The 19357-nt window shown below is 43.8% G+C and overlaps 4 protein-coding genes across 4 annotated transcripts; 2 read left to right on the top strand and 2 right to left on the bottom strand.

Annotated features, from left to right (window-relative positions):
- Window positions 1-10461: 10461 nt before the first annotated feature.
- On the top strand, window positions 10462-11477 carry LOC6612196. Its single transcript, XM_002036672.2, has one exon. It carries the CDS (start codon window positions 10692-10694, stop codon window positions 11334-11336), a length of 645 nt encoding a protein of 214 aa, XP_002036708.2. The 5' UTR covers window positions 10462-10691; the 3' UTR covers window positions 11337-11477.
- A 5-nt stretch (window positions 11478-11482) lies between these two features.
- LOC6612191 lies at window positions 11483-13607 on the bottom strand. Its single transcript, XM_032726573.1, has 2 exons — window positions 12337-13607; window positions 11483-12080 (listed from the first exon to the last, which is right to left on the bottom strand). Exons 1-2 carry the CDS (start codon window positions 13400-13402, stop codon window positions 11989-11991), a joined length of 1158 nt encoding a protein of 385 aa, XP_032582464.1. The 5' UTR covers window positions 13403-13607; the 3' UTR covers window positions 11483-11988.
- A 276-nt stretch (window positions 13608-13883) lies between these two features.
- Window positions 13884-15444, top strand: LOC6612192 (chitinase-3-like protein 2). The gene is made up of 2 exons (XM_002036674.2): window positions 13884-14833; window positions 14899-15444. The coding sequence occupies exons 1-2, from the start codon at window positions 13926-13928 to the stop codon at window positions 15275-15277; spliced, it is 1287 nt and encodes a 428-aa protein (XP_002036710.2). The 5' UTR covers window positions 13884-13925; the 3' UTR covers window positions 15278-15444.
- LOC6612193 (TATA element modulatory factor) lies at window positions 15380-19038 on the bottom strand. Its single transcript, XM_002036675.2, has 5 exons — window positions 18219-19038; window positions 16644-18153; window positions 16291-16567; window positions 15995-16222; window positions 15380-15936 (listed from the first exon to the last, which is right to left on the bottom strand). The coding sequence occupies exons 1-5, from the start codon at window positions 18784-18786 to the stop codon at window positions 15718-15720; spliced, it is 2802 nt and encodes a 933-aa protein (XP_002036711.2). The 5' UTR covers window positions 18787-19038; the 3' UTR covers window positions 15380-15717.
- Between the last annotated feature and the right edge of the window lie 319 nt (window positions 19039-19357).

Here is a 19357-nt window from a genome sequence, read left to right as displayed (position 1 = left end):
GAACTAGTCTCTTTACATTGCAATACTCTCAACTTGGAACATACATACATATGTATGTAGGTATATATGTATTTTGTTAGAATATGTAGCTAAGTACATATGTATAGCAATCTTGGGTGCTATATACTGTGAAGGTATGGAAAATATTTTCAAATTTATGCTACTACCGATTTTTTTTTATTTACTCGTGTTTTTCCGTTTGGTGTGTGCTTTCCCCGCAGCAAGTTGTGCCCTACACCTATTACTAATGGGCATATGACTTTGGCTAATGCATAATGTTTAGATTACCTATCAACGGTTACCTACCACTAAAGTTACATATGTATATTGAAAGTACATAAATATGTACATAAATCTTAAAGAAAAATCAATATTGAAAATTAATTTTATATTATATACACTTCTGACTTGTATCTCAACTGTAGGTCATTTGAAAGTTCGGATAAGCCGGCATCGCGAACTTGTGACCCAAACAACAAGAACAACACTAGTACAGCCAGCACTCATCGATAAAAAAGACGCGAAAAAAGACAAAGAAAATGCAGTGATGGTGGGAGGAGGGGGTTTGCAATGGGGAGCGGGTATGGCCAGTTCATCCGTACATGTGTGTGTGTGTGTGTGTGTGTCTGCGTGCCACGAACAGTTAGACTTTGGCAGGCGACGTCATCAAACTCTCTGCTCAGCTGCTGCTTTTTGCTTTTGCCGCCTCTTTCGCTTCGTCTTCTTTGCCGTCATCTGCTTCTTCTTCCAAATTACTTGCGCTGGTATGTGTGCGTGCGTCTGTGTTCGGTTATTTTTTTTCGTTTCTGTGCTCTCTCCCTTTCGTTCGGCATTCGTGTTGTTGTTCGTCGCTCGACGGTTGCGCATATTTAAACGTGTTGCATAGTCTCTTGCCGGGTACTCGTCCAAGCAGCGCAGCGCAGGCAAGTCCGTCCGTCTTTTTGTCTCTCCGTCGCTGCGTCACTCATTCAAGCACGCTGCTAGACACACACACACGCACGCACACACTGTCAGATACACACACACACACACTCGCACACTTTGCTTCACACAAATTCAATTGGCCTCAATAATGAATTAACAAAAAAAAAAAAAAAATGAAAACAGCAACAGAGTAGCGTGCGAAAAGCAACGAGTGAGACAGAGCGATGATGGGAAAGAGAGGGACATAGCCAGATAAGCAAGTCGTGTAAAGTTGCGTTATAATGCTTGTTATAAAATAAACACATTTTTTCGGTTTGATGAATTTCTTAATTGGGTAAAAAATTACAATACCAAACAAAATGGGATTAGATAGCGTTCTACAAAAAATTGCAATTATGTTCGTAGGAGGGTGGTTCATCCCAATAGCCAACAGAGTAAGCGATTACCACGTGGCACGCACACAATGACACACATTTTAATGGATTTCCCTCCAAAACAAACTCAACATACATAACTGCAGGCGTACAATTGAATAAAATATTTTCAATGATTAGAAATAACTTAAGATTTTACACTGATTCGTGGATTTTGAAGAAAAAAATTCTCTGCTTAGTAAAATATAAAACAATGTAAGAAATACTAACATATTGTAATTTAACCCAAGTATTATTGTACTTTCACATGAAATACTGTGTTTATCCAGAAAACGATCATAACAATACATTCTTAGATCTCGTTTAGATGACTAATAGAGTATGAAATTAACCCATTGCTAAAAATAGTAGCAGATAATGAAAGTTTTGGAAGAACCTTAGATCGCTGATCCCCCGAAGAACCTTATCGGTGGTGGCGATCTCTTTTATCTATCGAAATGTTGGCAGTTTCTGCTTTTCTTTTATTTTTATTTTGAGGGCAGCCCGCAGAGACCTTAATGGGTTAACGGTTAGATATTTGTGAGTGTGTGTGCGTTGGCATTATTTTTTGGTATGCCCGTCTCGCTTGCACGCGTGCTCTTCTGCTGAAAAACTTGTTGTGGCTGCAAACGAAACGAAATGAAACGAAACAAAACGACGCGTTGCGAAGCGGGGCCTTTCCGTTTGCGACCGCTCGAGAGTGTTCTCTCCTCTCACTCTCCTTATCACTCTCTTCGTAAACTCTGGAGATTAAAGAGCACTGTGCCTGTGTGTATGAGCAAGCGAGCGCGTTGCGCAAGGCCAGCCCGTTTAGCGGTGCGGGTGCAAGCGAGACAGCTTCTGGCCCAGTATTATATTTTGTGTTTTTTTCGCTCGACCCCCCGAAAGACGGCCCACTCCCATCGCCACGCCCCTCCGCCTCCACCCGGCACTCGTATTAAATGCACATATTTACCCGCTAAAATATATTTATCCATAGATACGTGCATATGTACATACATATGCAGGTCTATGATGTTTAAGTATAGGATTTACTGCACATCTGTTTGTTTATATTATAATTGTGAGGAGCTCCTTCGACATTACAACGAATTGAAAGAATTGTTGATCTTTTCAACCGCATTAAAGAGGAAAAGAATAGTAACATTTGTATAATAATTATATTACATACATATACAAATTTGCGATCATGAGTAGTTTTCATTGTGAAAGCTCTATTAATAGATGCTCTTATAAACATTAAAAAAATAATGATTCTTAAATGCAAATTTCGAGTAAATGAAATTATTTTTTCCAATAGAAGTCGTTAGGAATTTAGATACATATGTATGTACATATGTGCAAACATACATGCATATGTATGTATGCATAACGCATTACAATGAGTTCGAATCCCGGAAAACGGGAATTTCCGAGCTAAGTGTACAACAAATATCCGGTCAATACACCGTTTTTTCGGCTGATTGATAGCTTTGCTCGGAAAAAGTTCGGGTTGTCTGTCCTCTCCTCTCTTTCGGTGCCACCCGTACGACCTCTCTCTCATTCTCCTTTCCGCCGTATTCTTGGTGTAAATTTAACTCCTTTCTCGCCTTGTTTCATTGCCGCCGATTTTAGTTTGCTATTGTCTTCTTATTTGTTTGCGATTTCATTTTCTTTGCTCTTCTTCCTATTCTTCCTCCCCATCAGCCGATTCCTCCTCCACCGCGTTCATCCCCTTTTCCTTTTGTTTGCTTTTGCATTTACCTTGCTTTGATTTTTGCTTCATCCTCTTCTTTTATTTTATTTGTTTTTTCTTTTCGCCTAACCAACAAAAACAACGCACAGACAACAAGAACAACAACCCGTTATGACTATGACTTTCAGGTGTACTGCGGCCCCTCCCTTTCCACACTCCTCCCGAACATCTCTTCTGCCTATCGCTTTCTCTGCCATCCGCACCCACCGCATCTGTGCTCCTCGGCTCCCACTTTTTGTTTCGCTCTTCGTTTGTCGGCGACAGCGACGTCGACGTTTTCGTCATCTGTGCCTTGCGTTTCTCATTCGTCGCTCGTTTGTTGTCTTGTTTTATTTTTTTGTTTTTGTTTTATTATTGTTATCAATATTATAGCATTTCTGAAGTGGAGCTAAGTGCCCTTCCAGTAAGTCGGTTGGCATATTGGTTGACTAGATTTTTTTGCGATTTCGTGAAGAATATCTTCTTTATCTATATATACTATAAATATTAAGATATCCTAAGTAATGTTTTTGTTCATAAATGATATTGTTAGAATTTGAATACATGAAGGAGGACCTTAAATAGGAGTGGATTGTATTGAAAAAAAGCCATAAATTAAACGTTACATTGAACGTGAAAAGCTTCGGGTTATGTGTGAAAAAGCAGTGTTAAGTACTCAGAAGTCTGGGCTCAACATTCCCTGAGCGACCTTGACATGTAGCACACTCAATGCAGCGGCTGGCCGGCACTGCAGAGCTTCCCCCTCCGTCGAGCGAAGTCGACGAGTCTGAAAGCCAATGTCTGTCGTGGGTTTTTGTCGTCATCGTTGTCATTGCATTGCTTAGATTTCTGCAGCGCAGAATTTGCAAATTTCAGGAATAATATTCAGCTATTATTATTATTAGTATTATTATTATTTTTATTGTCATTGTGGTTGTATGAAATGTATTTTTTTTTGCAATTTTTTCCCATTCCGAGGCCATCACAACACAGCAAAAACACTTCCGCATGCTACGACTGTGTGTGTGTGTGTGTGTGTTCGTGTGTGTTTCTGGGAGTGAGCTGATAACATAAACACACGCACACAGCCGAGAAGACAGATGTCGATTGATAAGAGAGTTTCGGAGATGTTTCAGTTGCACTTCGATCTGAGGCATGTACATATGTATGTATCAAGCTTGAAATACATACATAGCTACAGATGTATGCACAAATATATATACATGGTATATATGTAAATTGTAGCTTGTATTGTATGTACACACACCAAACAAAGTAGAAGATGAAGACTTGTGAAGCACATCAAGTTAAATTAGAGTACGTATACAATATTTAATGAAATCACCGGGGATTTTCTATATTTCTTGGGATTTTTGCAAGCCAGTCGAAGTGGAAATCTGGAGATTTTGGTTGACACCCCGTTATACATAGTTATAAATAAACCCCTTTTGGCAGTGTGCGTGTGGGTGGGAGATTAGCAAAATCGCAGAAGTAAATTCCGCAATAAAGCTGCCGGCAGCAACGTCGACGCAGCTTTTTTTTCTCCATCACTTTTTACATACCGATTTGGTTTCGGTTATAGCTTATTTTCTGTTTGGTTCGCTTTGCGGTTGGTCTTTTTTGGGCTTCTCTCTACCTCCTTATCCTTCCCGGGTTTCTCTCCTCTGCCACTTATGTACGTATCTTCCCTTCTATTTTTGCCCATTCACGCTGGTAAATTAGAAGGAGAAAACGGAGACGAAAAAAGGGCGTGCTTAGTAGAATCGGAAAAAGGGAAACAACGAGAGAAAAACAAAAAAAAAACTTGGCAAAGTAGAATAAAAATGGGATGAAGTACAGTTAGTCAGCGCTTTCGTAGTTTCTCTCGATCAGGGCTGCCACCGTATGACGTGGCAACTCTGTTTTCCCTTCTCGTATTTTGCAATTCACATTGCGATTATTCTTGCAATACGTTTTGTTTAAATTCCACACACACTTACATACATATATGTAAATATAGTAGATTTGTGTGACGTTTCACATACACGTACATATGTATGCACATATGAATGTACATACATATAAATAATTATATTTGTGCATTGTTGTTGGATGGCATGATTCATTTTCAGATAATAAGAAAGCAAGATTATTATTTTTTTTTTTTTTGATTTTCCTTAATTTTCGCCTTTTCTTTTTTGTATCATGTGTGAACACACTTCATAGAACTCAACCCAATTTAGGAATGCATAAATAAATAATCAAAAGATTTGGGTAAAAAACAAAATAGTTTCAAGATAATTAGATATAATATATATATTATCTACATATACATACATACATAGGTGATTCACTTAAATTCTTCAAATAAGCTTCATCAAATCAAATACCAACAATTTCCTATGATTCAGTTGCTTATCAAGTGATATAATCAGAGATAAAAGAGTGGAATTTCTACATATGCGCATAGTGAGATATGTATGATCCCATATGCATAGAATTCGAGCACTTCAAATTAGAAATCCCAATGCGATCGTTATAAGATACAGCGGGATATTCGCAATTCACTGTTTAGAACGCGAGATCCATTCAGTCTGCACCCAAAGCTTGAAAAATCCCTTTTTACCTGAAATATATTCTAAAATTTATTTTCAGGTAGCATTTATGTATTTACCAAGCCATAAATTGCACATAAATTGGTGATACATATGCATGCAATTATGTAGGTAAGGTATTTTTAAGTGTAACAATATTATTAGATACATATACAAACATAGATATGTACATGCATACATGTTTGTGTTTGTGACAATTTATCTCGAAATATGATGTAAAAGTATCTACGAAATTATAAATGAATTTCAAACATTTTGTTGGGAACCAACTTGTACTTTTCGTTTTGTTTCCTCCCCTTTTTCGCCCACTTTTTCAAATCGTCCAGTGACTTACATATATAGAAATTCAAGCGTAAAAAGAAAATTGGTTTTTCATATGAACAATATATACATACACACACATATGTATGTACGTTTACATTCAGCATTGACTTTGGCCGTTCCTCTTAGTGCTGCTTCGCTTAGATTGTATGTATGTATAATGTATGTTTGTATGTTTACTATTTCTTGTCTGTGGTAGATAAATAAATATGAAATATCCGACAGATATAGAAACATAGTTATACATATATATTAATATACATACACCAACTTATATGTATGTAGTCATCGGTGTGTGTGTGGATAGAGACATTTATAATTTATTTATTTGCACACTGCAACAGCGAAGAAAGGCTAAAAGCAAAATTGCAAATAAAAGTCGAAGGTGATACTGGTGCGAAAGAGATGGAAAGAAAATGCGAGGGCGTTGGAATGGAAGAGAGGGGAAGATGGAGAAATAGCAGCTAATTTTTCCTTTGTATTATTATTTTTCCCCATTTATTTTTCCTCTATCAAGACCTACGACAGCAAGGGTATATTAGCTATAGGTATCAGATTTCCGATTTGGAATATTTTTAAAATGAATATAGTTTTAATATATATAATATAATAATATTCCCAGCTAAATTTGTTTGAGCCTGCTGATCGAACATATTTCAATGTATTGCAGAGTATCCGAATGTTATAAGCTTTATAGTTGTTTATAAATTTGGTGCCATGCCAAAAGAAAAACTTAAGAAACAAGCATGGCGAAAAATATTGTCTAAAAGTCGTGGATTTTATACACTACAAGTTAGTATCTAGTTTCCGGACTACGATACTATCCTTGAGACTTCACTGAAATGAAAAAGAAGCAAGATTTTTATCTTTATCTAAGATACATTATATGTACATACATATATATATACATATGTGTTGTGCATATAGTAAGCATTCTTATGTCGAAGGTCATTTAAAATATTTAGGCACTTTCATTGGTACCCCTGTGTGTTTTTCCATTGAAGGATCGACAACCACTGCCCAGTTTCCATTATCCCCGATTCGCAAAAGTTAGGGTATGCCGAAAAATACAGAGTCCATTGAACTGCAGAGGGTGTTTGCGGAGGGTGGGGAAAGGGGGCTTAAGTGAGTTCAAAGGGGGTCTGCAATGGGCCAAAGGGTTCCGCCCCCTCGTTCTCCACAATCGATTCCATTGAAAAATGTTGGGTGCCTAGGAACAAAGCGAAATATATGTATAGCTTATATGTATTTACACAAGCAAAATTGGAAAAAAAATTTAAAATAAAGTGGAAGGAACGAACAAAATTAAGTCATAAAAGCCGGGGGGAAAAGGAAATAAATAAAAATACCACCAAAAAAGCAAATAACAGAGAATACGCAAACGGACAACAACACAAAAAAGAACACCGAAAAAGCGGAGATACAAATCTGTGTATCCGTCAGATACATTTCGCTGTTGTTGTTGTATGTGTGTGTATTTAATCTGCAATGATCTCCAGCTCACAGACTTCTTGATGGGAAAAAAGGTCAAAGTATCTCTCTCTCTCGATTAAAAAAAAAAAAACATAAATAAGCACACACACACACAGATACAAAAAGAGGAAAAAAGACAGGGCAACAGCAACAACAACTGTAAAGTTAAAGTCGCAGCTGGTTATGTTAAAAGAGAGATGGCAATATCAGGTGGCCAGGGAGTGGGAGGGAGTGCGGTAGACGATAGAGGTGGTAAACAGCTACAATCGCATAAACCAGATACACACACAAAAGAGTCTTACTTTATATAAACACCCGTAAGACATACGGACACTCGATACATACATACATACTTTTATGCATTTTAAACACACTTGAATCAAATAAGTTTGCATAGCTTCACATTAAACTTCTTCAACTGGGATTTTAAAGTTTATTTATGTGATAATATTTACATGTGCAAATTAAACTGACATGGGGTAAAAGCGACCGTTTCCCTAATGTCACAAGAAAATTAACATTTTGAATTATAAATTAAGTTGTAGAAAAAAACTCCTATGTGCTTGTTAAAAGTAATTGTGTTCATGATTAAATCTCATTACATAGGCCATTTTTCTCTGTGTATGTGTTGGGTGTGATTGCGTGTGTGTTTGTACATGGCCAATATACAATTTTGTGCCATCGGCCACCAAAAACTGAGGGCCGGCCACAACAACAGCAACAAAAGGCAAGAAAACGCAACAACAACAAGTACAACAAAAGCTCCAACTACAACAACGACTGCAGTAGCGAAGGTCGTCGCCGTCATTTTATATTTCTGCCTCTGCCGCTGTCGCGGTCGACGTCGCAGCCGGCGTCGCTGTCGACGTCGAGCATCGCAGAATTCCACATAGAAAATTGAGAAAACTGCATTAAATTTTCGTCTGCTACCCCCCAACCCACGCTGCAATTTCAACCATGCAACAGACCGTTTCTTTCCCCTTCCACTTTGCCGCCCACTTTTCCGTTTTACCACCCCATCCGCTCCTCTCGCTCTAGCACCCGCCTACCTCACGCCACGCTTTGCTCCTTTTTCGCCCGCTTCTTGTTTTGGCTATGATTTTGTTGCTTTTCCATTCACTACGGCCAAAGTTTCATACATATTCCAGACAACAATTGCGGTCAACTTGGTGTTGACGGTATAATAGGTATAATAGAAAGTTTTTTTTTTTTTAAATATTTTACGTACAGTGCACACGCATTAAGGTGAACTGAAGAATGCTCGTAGTGTTTATTGTTACAACCGGAATCCTAAACTCAATTATAATAATTTTATTCCATTATGTTTTACATTTTGCAAACTACCATGTTGCCCTCAGCTGTGCATGTGTGGGTACGAATGTATCTGAAGCTAAGTATTATAGCTGTACATACATATGTACATAGATAATAATTCCAGGGTATAAGGCATACAATTCACATTTCATATCTGAATGTATTAACGATGATAAAGAATATAAAGCATCACCGGCTGAAAAAGTAATAAAGAGAGCTGTTTCGATCTGATCTACCATGTACATATGTGTATGTATGTAAGTATGTATATTATTGTACATAAGACTCCATTCAATTTTGCCACCCTTCCAAAAAAACAATCTAGCAAGAGAAAAAGAAGACGCTAGAGCAAACAAAAATGGCTGGCGAATAATATAATGGCGACAATAAATAATAATAATAAATCATCAAAAAATATATGTTTGGGAGGAAAAGGAAAACACAAATAATAGCTGCCAATAGAATATAGAGAAAAAAATTGATGAAATTTGTTGGGAGATAAAGAAACTGTGGCCAAACACAACATAAAAAAGAATTACAAAAATGGAAAGACAAGTGATACAAACCATTTAATTTAAAAATATAAATAGTATGTAATCATCAAACGAAAAAAAAACATTTAAAAAAAAAGATAAGTAAAAATGTCAAATAGGAGAAAACATAAATCTGAATGATCGAAATAGAAGGAAAAGAATAGGATCAAAGTTTAAAGCAAAGAAAGAGATTAAGAGAGAGAGAAACCGAAAGCCTCAGAAAAAAACGAAAAACTACCCCTCTTGTTTTAGAACTTCGCTTTCTTTGCCTAATTCCTTTATGGACTTCATTTTCTGACCACTTTTGTTCGTCCCTCTTTTCCGGCTCTCTTCTACATGCCTAGTCTCTTCTGCTTCCCCTAGCATAGTCCACCCCGTGGAACAAAGCAACAACATCCCCTGGAATCCCACGCCCACTTTTCCTCCGCCCTTGGCGCTATCACTCTGCACACACACACACTCTCAAACAGTCACATAGACATACACACGCACACTGGCAGCCATAAATACGTGTGAATGTATTGGTTCATTCCGCGGCATCGTTTCTCCACCTCCTCTTCTTCTTCTCCTCCCCCTTGAATTCCCCACCTCCTTTCCACCGCCTCTTTACTGCTGTATCCGTATGTTCACGAAACGGGGCCTCGACAAGAGACTATTCAAGTTGTGTGTTGCACGCTCACAGAATATACATTCACACTTATGTATGTATGTACGTATGTACACGTACCCGGACAAACAGATTTTTTCGAATTTATTTGGTTACTATTTTACTTTATAATCCCTTGTTGTTGGACTTTCTTTGTTTAATCTTAATTTATGTAGATATGCAACTACATACATATGTATATATGAATGTACGTATGTACATATGTATGTAAGTATTTAGGTAGCGGAATAGCAAAGGCCGTAATGCCGACTCCTAAACTACATTTAATTATTCGACTTAAGACAGAAGCTTTTTTTTACGTAAGCTACGTAGATTAATTGAAATCATATTTTAGTTTCGTTTCAAAATTAGTATATTTTACTTTAATTTATTCATAATCATGTTTTAAAGTAATGGGATGTAAAGTTTTCAAACAGAATCACAATCTGCTTTGTCTATTATAACTCAAGATTAATATATGTACAATTTGATTTTCCCGCCATTTCAGATCGAAACCCGGACTTTTAAAAGTGGCGCCAAACTAAAGCCGATTTATAGCATTCTCACTTGCCTGCATTTTTCTTTTGCTCTTCTGAAGTAACTGTAGATGCGGGCGTCAAGCAAAACAGAGATAATAATAAAATATGCACAACCCAAACTTGCATCGTCATTAAAAAACAAAAACTAAACATATAGCAGTTAAATACACTTTCCTTTTGACCGAATTTGGACAGTAAGAACATTATATTGGGCATTGTGATGTTCTGTTATCGAAAGCATCTTGTGGCGCCACTTATCGGTTATTGCCGCTATTTTGTTAACAACAAAAGCGTAAACAACATGTGCGAATCGGTTACTCCGGCAGATCAGCGCAATGTGGAGGTGAAGGCACGGATTCCGGGTGGATCTGAGGGCTTCGAGCAGCGCCTTATCCTGGCCAGAAACCTGAGCGGCAGCCAGGATGCGCAGTTAATCGAGCAGAGGGACGTCTTCTTTGAATCTCCGCTGGGTGGACGCCTTAAATTGCGCTACTTACAGGCGCCATCGCGCTCCCAATTGGTCTACTACGATCGTCCCGATGTGGCCGGTCCCAAGCTTTCCAAGTTCAACAAGACGGAGGTGGATGAACCGGAGGTGCTGGAGAAGATCCTGCGCCAGTCGAACGGCGTCCTTGGTGTCCTGGCCAAGCGACGGCACTTGTTCCTTTGCGGACAGACGCGCATCCACCTGGACGAGGTAAAGGATCTGGGCCACTTCATGGAGCTGGAGGTGTGCCTGACAGAGGAACAAACCCTCGAGGAGGGTCAAGCCATCGCCGAGAAACTGTCCAGGGAACTGGGTATCCAGGAGGCGGACCTCATGACCGGCTCGTATTTCGATGCTCTCAGAAAGCTCAATCATTAATCATTCATACATCCTCATTAGGATTGGTTCCTTACCGAAAAAATGGGACTCTACCTTGTATCATAGAACTACCAACATTTGTTAACCATAAAACATTCTGTGAGGCAAACATAAAATATATGCATGTAAATGAGTTTTTAATTATATTTGTGTATAATAGGTATCTTTTATTTCGTGAGTTGTTGCAAAAACACAAAGTCAAACTCAAGTCTGGCAATGGATATTTACAAAATCGCTTTCCGTTGGCTACGCTAGTTGGTGTGAACAGAACGTAGGAGTCGAGAGTTTTAAATGCAAAATGGTTAGAACGACGAACACAAGGATGAAGCGCGGCGGCCAGGAGCTAACTGTTAACTGTTAAACTAAACTTATGCTTACGATCTAGGACTTGAGGATTACAATGGGCAACGAATTGAGCCGGTGGCCTAAGGGTCTAGTAAATTGAAAACGAAGGCAGCTTCTAGCTTCCCTTGTTTCAATACTTTTGTTTTGCTTGCTTATCCAATGGAGCGGCAAAATTCATAAAATAATTTTGGCTTGGTAAAAGACGTGGTTGTAGTGTGTGTTTATATATATATATATAAGTATATGGCGATTAAAGCTAGGAGCGAGGGAAGCGGGAAACGTGGACTGCCATCTGGATATGCATCCTCTAGCAGTAGGATCCAATTAGGCTGATGGACAGCGTTTCGGAAATGGGATCCGGCGCAGAGATCGGTTTCCAGTACAACCAATTGTAACTGACTGCAAAAGAGTAGGGAATTAGTAAGAAATCGATGCTATTTTCAGGGAAAACCCCACACTGAAACGTTCGTTGCGAACGAAAGTGTTTCGATTCACTACTCGCTGCAACAAATACTCAATTGGAATTATCTCAAAACGAGCTGGACTTCCTTTGTCAAATAACTCATAAAATAAGTTATATCTAAGGTATCCTTGAACAGTGAACCTTCTGATGTAATTTAGGCCCCGGAACATAAGCAATCGAAACGATACTCACGCACAAAGGACTGGGTAAGTCGCAGAGACAAGGTGCGACAGCGGTGCCGGCACTCACTGGTGGGTCGCAGGATGATGAACCGCGTGCCCACCGCCTGGTGTACATAGACATTGGGGCATTCCGTCTCCGGTAAGGTGTAGGCCGGCGCCTGGGCAGTATCGATGGCCACATAACGCTCCAGGGCCACGCCCATGCTGGGCAATCGCGTTGGCCGGGCGAAAATGGGACGCAGGAGTCGCGCGGGCAGCATGCGATTGCAGCGCCAAAGATTGTGCGCCTGCTGGGTCCAGCTGCTGTTAAACTGCCCAAAGAGGTCCTCGAGATTGTGCACATCCTGGTTGGTCGAGTGCACCCGATACGCGTCGCGCTGGAAGATCTCATGATTGCTAGCGTAGATGTTGTAGAACTGGCTCAAGTCAATGGCCTCCTGCTGGTTGCTGCGAAAGGCGATGGGCGATCCCTCCCGCTGATGGCACTTGTGGTTCTGATGGTACTTCAGCGGATGACCATTTGCGCACTCCTCGCCCTCTAGCCAGACGATCTCTACTTCGGCGCACGGTCCGCAGCTCAGATCCTCTAGCTGAAAAAACGGATTGCCCATCAGGCAGGACTCGTCGTAGAGTTCGGTAAGCTGTGGGAATCGTTGGATCAGCGGCATGGTCATTCGCCGCCACATGCGCATCCCGGGATAGACCATGGCCTGGATAACGCGCTCCTGATGTCCGCCGGTGGAGCTGGTTACCTCATAACGGTAGGCGGCCACGCAGAGCGACACCAGCGTGAGGTAAAACAGCCAGCAGAGGATCTGTCGTCGTCGGTCCAGCAAATGATGCAGTACCTCAAGCTTAAGGTAGGCCATCAAGGGGGCAGGTGGCGTGACGCCAGTTTGCCAATTGCGTTGCCGGAAATACTGAAACAGCACATAATTGTCGAAGCTCAGGGATCGCACACCGTATCGCTGGTCGGCCAGCCGGCGCAGCTGACGCACTGCACCCGCATACCGCTGCAGCGTCTGCTGGCGACTTAGCTGCACAAAGTTCAGATCATAATCCTCCGGATCCGCCATGGCGCTCCTTCGGTCACATAAACAAATGCGTTGGTGCTCGATTTTCCGGTCTAATTTCGTTGTCCTGTCAGTGTGGGGGAATTCCCGTTGTTCGGAAATCACTCAACGTACATTTTTTGAACACAGCATTATGTTTTTTGTTTGCTATAATTGTATTTGTTTTCTTTTTGTGATATGGTATCGATGTTAGAAGGCGTTTTTGTTAACAATAGCGTTGTTATCGATAAACTAGGGATGGAGCGTTAAAAAGCCAAATACAGTAAGCACTTAATACAATGGACATCAGGCAAGAGTATCTAGAGCTTTATTAAAACTAACTATAAGTAATAGCTAGTACTAATTTTAAGTTTAGTCCGTAGGGGCTAATGTAGAATAAATACTTTTATAATAAAACCACATATTTCGAAAACTTCTCTAACACACGGGATGCTTTAAATACATCGAAGAACGCCAACCCTGATCGTTTTTGTCTTGTGTTATTGTTTTTCGTTTGATATGATAACAGTTATTAGTATCAGGAAAGATGGGGAACTACGAGAAACTGGAGGGCAGTTCCTTGGTGAGGATTACGGATGAGCTGCCCGGTAAAGAACACCGGAATTCCAGCCTGCGAACTTTGGTCTGCTGGAGTGTTTTGTTGTCCCTTTGTCTCGGGTTCATTAGCCTGGGATTACTCGGCCTCCTAACTGGGGAAGTGCACAAGGTGGAGCAGCGATTGGTGTGCTACTACGCCAGCGATGGCACCCACAATCTCAGCCTTTTGGATGTTCCCGGCGATCTGTGCACCCACATCAATATCGGACCCGCCACTTTGGATAATGCCACCATAGTCCTTCCCGATACCCTCAAAAAGGTACTACAGAACGACAGCCGATCCTTTCGTGCTGCCCATCCGCAGGTTCACCTGCTTCTCTGGATCGGTGGCGCCGACAGTGGGTGGCAATATGCCCTCATGGTGGCGAACCATGCCATGCGAAAGGTGTTCCTGCGCTCCCTCCGGGAAATATTGCGCACCTATCCCAGTTTGGATGGCATCGATCTGGACTGGGAGTTTCCGAGTGCCTACGACCGTGAGCGAATGCATCTCTCGCAGCTGCTCTACGAGATTAGAACGGAGTGGCGGCGCGAAAAGCGTACCAATGATATTCTCTCGCTGGCGGTGGCTGCTCCCGAGGGAATCGCCATCTATGCCTATGACATCCGAGAGCTAAACCTGTACGCAGACTATGTGAATCTAATGTCCTATGATTTTCACTTCTACCGCGAGGACACACCCTTCACCGGCTTAAATGCTCCGCTTTATGCCCGCTCGCAGGAACGTTCGCTAATGGCCACGTTCAACATCAATTACACGGTTCAGTGGTGGCTACAGAGCGGCTTGGAGCCACAGCGACTGGTTGTGGGTCTTCCCACGTACGGCCACTCCTTTACGTTAGTAACTGCATGCATTTCAGAATGAATCCCACCTTAATTACACTTTCTCACCCACCAAACAGGTTGGTTAATCCCCTAAATCACCGCATAGGAGCTCCTGCTTCGGGTTACGGCAAATGTGGCCAACTGGGCTTCACCACACTGACCGAAACTTGCGAGTGTGCCTCCAAGTTCTTCAAGCCAAACTTGTCCTACGATGCCGAGAGCTGTTCGCCATACTTGAGCGCTCTGCAGGAGTGGATATCGTACGAAAATCAAAAGAGCATCGCCTGCAAGGCGAACTATGTGAAATCCCTCAATCTGGGTGGCGTTATGGTCTTCTCGCTGAACGCCGATGATCTCAGGAACTCTTGCAGCTTTATGCCAAACTTGAAATACAGCGAGAAACCTGTATTTCCACTAACCCAGGCCATTAAGGACATCCTGCGGGAGTCGCTGTGATTACTTTGTATTAAATGATATTTGATGTATTTGCAAGAGGCTGTTGCTTCTGCTGCTGCGTCACAACCGCCTGGCCACTTGCTCGGAACAGAAACAGTTTTGTACATAGTCATAGACGATAACTTTATATATATATAAATATTAATTAAATTATCACAATCGATCAATTCATAATATAACTAGAAGGTGTCAGCATACGCAAATCATAGGTATATACTCGCATGTACATGTGTGTGGTGGCTGTTTTTTTTTTTTTTGGTGGATTGGGACTGGGAAGTGGGTTCCCCACACCGGATCCGTATCGCTTGGCTAATCGATTAGTATTGAAAGCATAATACATTACAACTGGGAATGGGAGACGGAGATGGGCAACGTTACGGTGGCCATGTCCGCCGCAGACATGGCAATTCGGGCAGGGAGACGATCCTGCGCTCCGGCAATCATGTTTGCTTCGACGGCCGTTGCAGATTGGGTGGCGGAGCGGCCAGCAGCTCGTCGATCTGCAGCTTGTAGGCCGCCTTCAGCTCGGTCAGGTCCAGCTCCAGTTCCTCGGTGCGCTCCACCTTCTCGCCGTACATTTGAAGCAGGGCGTCGTAGCGATGCTGCAGGTCCTCGTATCCCTTCTCCATCACCTCGTACATCTGCTGCTTCTCCTTCATCTACCATTGGAGGGATAGAATTATTATTATGCCCTGTCAAGATGGGCTTTTCTCCTACCGTTTCAAGCTCGATGGTCAGATTGGATATCTCGGTGTCGAGAACGCTTCGCTCTGCTTGCAGGCGCGACACTTCCCACTGCAGGTGGGTCAGCTCCCCGTCGCGCTGCTTTAGCAGAGCCTGCAGGTGCTCCAAGGTCGTGGTGTTGGCCGCAAGGAAGCTCAGGTGTACGCCTTGGATGATGCCCGACTGCTGGCGGCCCGAGTTGGAAGCGCAATCGAGGTCGTCCTGAATTTGGAAGGAAGTGAATTAGAAACTCAAGAAGGTTCTATATTTCAAAGATTAGGCGACATTACCGCCTGCCAGTCGATCATGCCGCCCAGGGCTTCCTCGTTGGAACCACTGTCGTCCACCAAACTGAGGGGCGGTGAGGAGCGCAGTGGTGCCTGGGATTTCGGCAGCTGCATTTGCAGCTGTGGCTGCAACTCACTGCTGGCCTTGACCGCCTCCACGGTCAGCAGCGTGGGCTGTTTCCGCTGCTCCTCCTCTGCCTTCTGCCGCTGGCACAGTTGCTCCAGACTCGCAATCCTCTCCTGCTGCTGCTGAATCTCCTCCTGCAGCAGGCTCAATTGTCTGTTAGTTCAAAAATATATGTGCATGGGTAAATATTAAAAATGGGTAAATCGATACAAGGTTTAATGGCACGCACTTTTTGTGGTCGTTTTCCTTGTTGCCCGCTTCCAGATCGTGCTGGCGCAGTGCCATCTTGGCGGCCTCCGCCTCCATCAGCGCACTGGACAGCTTCTCCTCCAGCAGGCCGCAACGGGTGCGCAGCAGCTCCTGCTTCTCGCCCTGTACGGATTCCAGTTGCTGCAGCGAGCGCAGTTGCACCTGTGAGTCGTCCAGTTTCTGGAGGAGCTGCTGCTCCTCGCGGTTCCAGCCAGCGGATCGCTGGTCCAGGGTTCGCTGCAGCGACTCGATCTGTCGTATCAACGGCGTGGTAGTGGCACCCAACTCTTGAGTAGAGCTCTCCGCCCGCAGCTCGGCGGCTTCAAGGCGACGCATTAGCTGGCGGTTCTCCTCGCGCATCTGCTGCTCCCTTCTGGCCAGGCTGTGCTCGGCCAGGCGCAGTTTCTCGCGCAGATCGGAGACCTGCTGCACGTATTCCTGATGCTCGGCACGAAGACTGTCCTGCTCCAGGCGCGTGCGCTTCTGCAGGTCTCCCTTTAGGCCGTCGAAACTGGCTTGCAGGGCAGCCAGTCTGGACTGAAGATCTTCGATGCGACTGCGGCTCTCGGCGTTCTCCTCATCCACGCGCTTCTTCTCCGCCGTCATCCGGCACACCGCCTCGATTTGCGTGCGCTCCATCTCCTCCTTGGCGGCTAGGGACCTCTTAAGGCGCTCCGATTCGCTGGACAGCAACGAGATCTGCTCGCCGTTCTTCTTCAGCAACGTGTCCGAGGTCTTCTCCTTGGCGCGCAGTTTCTTGATGATCGTCGACTGCTGCAGGATCTCCTTGGACAGCTTCTCACCTTCGGACTGCAGGGCGGCGATCATTTCGTTGCATTCGGCTAGCTCATCCTTGGGTATCTTGTTCTGCAGCTCATCACGCAGACTCTTCATTTGAATGCGCAGGGCATCGCGCTCGCGGATGCTAGCCTGGAACTTCTTCTCCAGCGCCGATAGACGCTGCACTGCATCCGCCGCATCCGGACTGTTGGCGCTATTGGCTGCCGCTTCGACGCGGGCGCGCAACTCCTGGTTGCGCTCGAGGAGCTCGGCATTCTGGCGCTCCGATTGCAACAGTCGCTGCTCCCGCGCCTCAATCACCTGGTTCAGCTCGCTGATGCGTTGCACCAGCTTATCCAGCTCCGACTGTGAGTCCTCCGACAGCAGCGAGATCTCCGAGGGCTCGCGATGATGTCCCTTGGCCTTTAGGCACACCTTGCCGCCCGCGAGCTCCTTGAACTTTTGCGGACTGGTGCGCGTGGTGGTGCTGTTGGTGCTGGAGTCGCCATTCGGATTGGATATGATCTCGATGTCCGAGGAGGTGGACGAGTAGCTCTGGTCTACCACTTCCGTCTTGGCCGGAGCGGGCGACTTGCCCTTGTGGCTCATCTGCAGCTGGATGTCCTCGAAGCTCTGCGTAGAATCGGAGTCGGCATTACCGGCTGCCTGGATGTCGCTCAGGACCAGAGCCTTCATGGTTTTGGTGGAGTCTGCAGAGGGAAAGGTTACACAGTTAGGAAACGATTGGAAACGGAATTGCGACAAGGACCATTACCATTCAAGTGGTCCTCCATGTGGCGCTTCAGCTGGGTGCCTTCATCGTCATCATCCTCGCCATCGCCCTCGGCATTGTCGGATGTGTCATTGCTGGCGATGATCACAATGCTGTCGGGCAAGGAGGGCTCCGTGTCCGGTGACATCTCCACTTCGCTGGCCGTGGTGGCCGTTATCAGTTCCAGCGAGGATTCGGACATGCGCTTGGCCACCGAGGGCACATCGCCGCCGCAGGGCGAGATGGGCGAGGTCGGGGAGGAGAGCAGATCCACCGAATCCGAGGTGGCTGACTGCCGTTTGCCGTAGGCGGCACTTCCTGGCACGGATGTGAGTGTGGGCGGAATGGTCACCATCTCGTTGGCATGCGGATTGTCAAAGAATGTGGGCGTGTCCGAGGCGGGCGTGGCAGCGGATCCGGGTGTCTCCGCCGTTGCGTTGTTCCCAGGCGGTGCGCCACCATCGCCCGCAGCTCCTGCCACTGGCGAGTCCTTCTCCGCCGCCTTGCTGTCATCGTCTTGGATGTCCAGCGCCTCAATTAGCACCGTTTTGGCCTTTTCGAACCAGCTCATCTTGGGTGCGGATGTGGACACGCAGCCCCAAGTGCCACTGTATCAATATTGCTGTTGACGTCGCCGCAGTAGCCTGGGCAAATTGAGTCCTAGTCCAGATCGCAATCCTGCTGCTCCTGCTGCAATCTCCTGCTCCTTGGGAGGCACATGCAAGTCCCTGGTTTTTTGGGAAGCTGCGGATTTGACTATTTAATGGCCAATTGGAATTCTGTTTTCAACAACTCAACTCAGCCCCGATAACTATAGTCGGCTATCGATAGGCCAGCTGTGTGACCACCGGTCGTGCACTACAGTGAGCACACGATACAAAAAAAATGCACTTAATAAACATATATATTCTACTATTTCTTTTTATTGTGAACTATTGCCATTGTGAACTAAGTAACACACGAAATCAAACTAGTATTACATAGAAATTGGAATTTAATAGAGTTTTGTGCAGTTTCAGTATATACCAACTTAAAATTCAATCGATGCAAAAGAACATGATAAATTTGAAAAAGAAGAAAAAGCTAATAAGGCCTAAAGCCTCATGTAGAAAGGGGAAAACAAAAATATTAAAAAGATACTT

The sequence above is a fragment of the Drosophila sechellia genome, chromosome X, assembly GCF_004382195.2.
Source record: "Drosophila sechellia strain sech25 chromosome X, ASM438219v1, whole genome shotgun sequence".
NCBI classification, from domain to species: Eukaryota; Metazoa; Arthropoda; class Insecta; order Diptera; family Drosophilidae; genus Drosophila; species Drosophila sechellia.
The sequence above is the reverse complement of the archived record's forward strand: the minus strand, read 5'-3'. Positions and strand labels throughout refer to the sequence as shown.

Excerpts from the sequence above, each read along its gene's own strand:
- LOC6612196 (XM_002036672.2), top strand. The coding sequence starts at position 10,692 with ATGTTCTGTTATCGAAAGCATCTTGTGGCGCCACTTATCGGTTATTGC.
- LOC6612191 (XM_032726573.1), bottom strand. The coding sequence starts at position 13,402 with ATGGCGGATCCGGAGGATTATGATCTGAACTTTGTGCAGCTAAGTCGC. Across the intron at positions 12,081-12,336 it reads ACTTACCCAGTCCTTTGTGC|TCAGTTACAATTGGTTGTAC; the intron begins GTGAGTATCGTT and ends ACTCTTTTGCAG.
- LOC6612192 (XM_002036674.2), top strand. The coding sequence starts at position 13,926 with ATGGGGAACTACGAGAAACTGGAGGGCAGTTCCTTGGTGAGGATTACG. Across the intron at positions 14,834-14,898 it reads ACGTACGGCCACTCCTTTAC|GTTGGTTAATCCCCTAAATC; the intron begins GTTAGTAACTGC and ends CCCACCAAACAG.
- LOC6612193 (XM_002036675.2), bottom strand. The coding sequence starts at position 18,786 with ATGAGCTGGTTCGAAAAGGCCAAAACGGTGCTAATTGAGGCGCTGGAC. Across the intron at positions 16,568-16,643 it reads AAGGAAAACGACCACAAAAA|ACAATTGAGCCTGCTGCAGG; the intron begins GTGCGTGCCATT and ends TTGAACTAACAG. Across the intron at positions 16,223-16,290 it reads GCATGATCGACTGGCAGGCG|GACGACCTCGATTGCGCTTC; the intron begins GTAATGTCGCCT and ends TTCCAAATTCAG.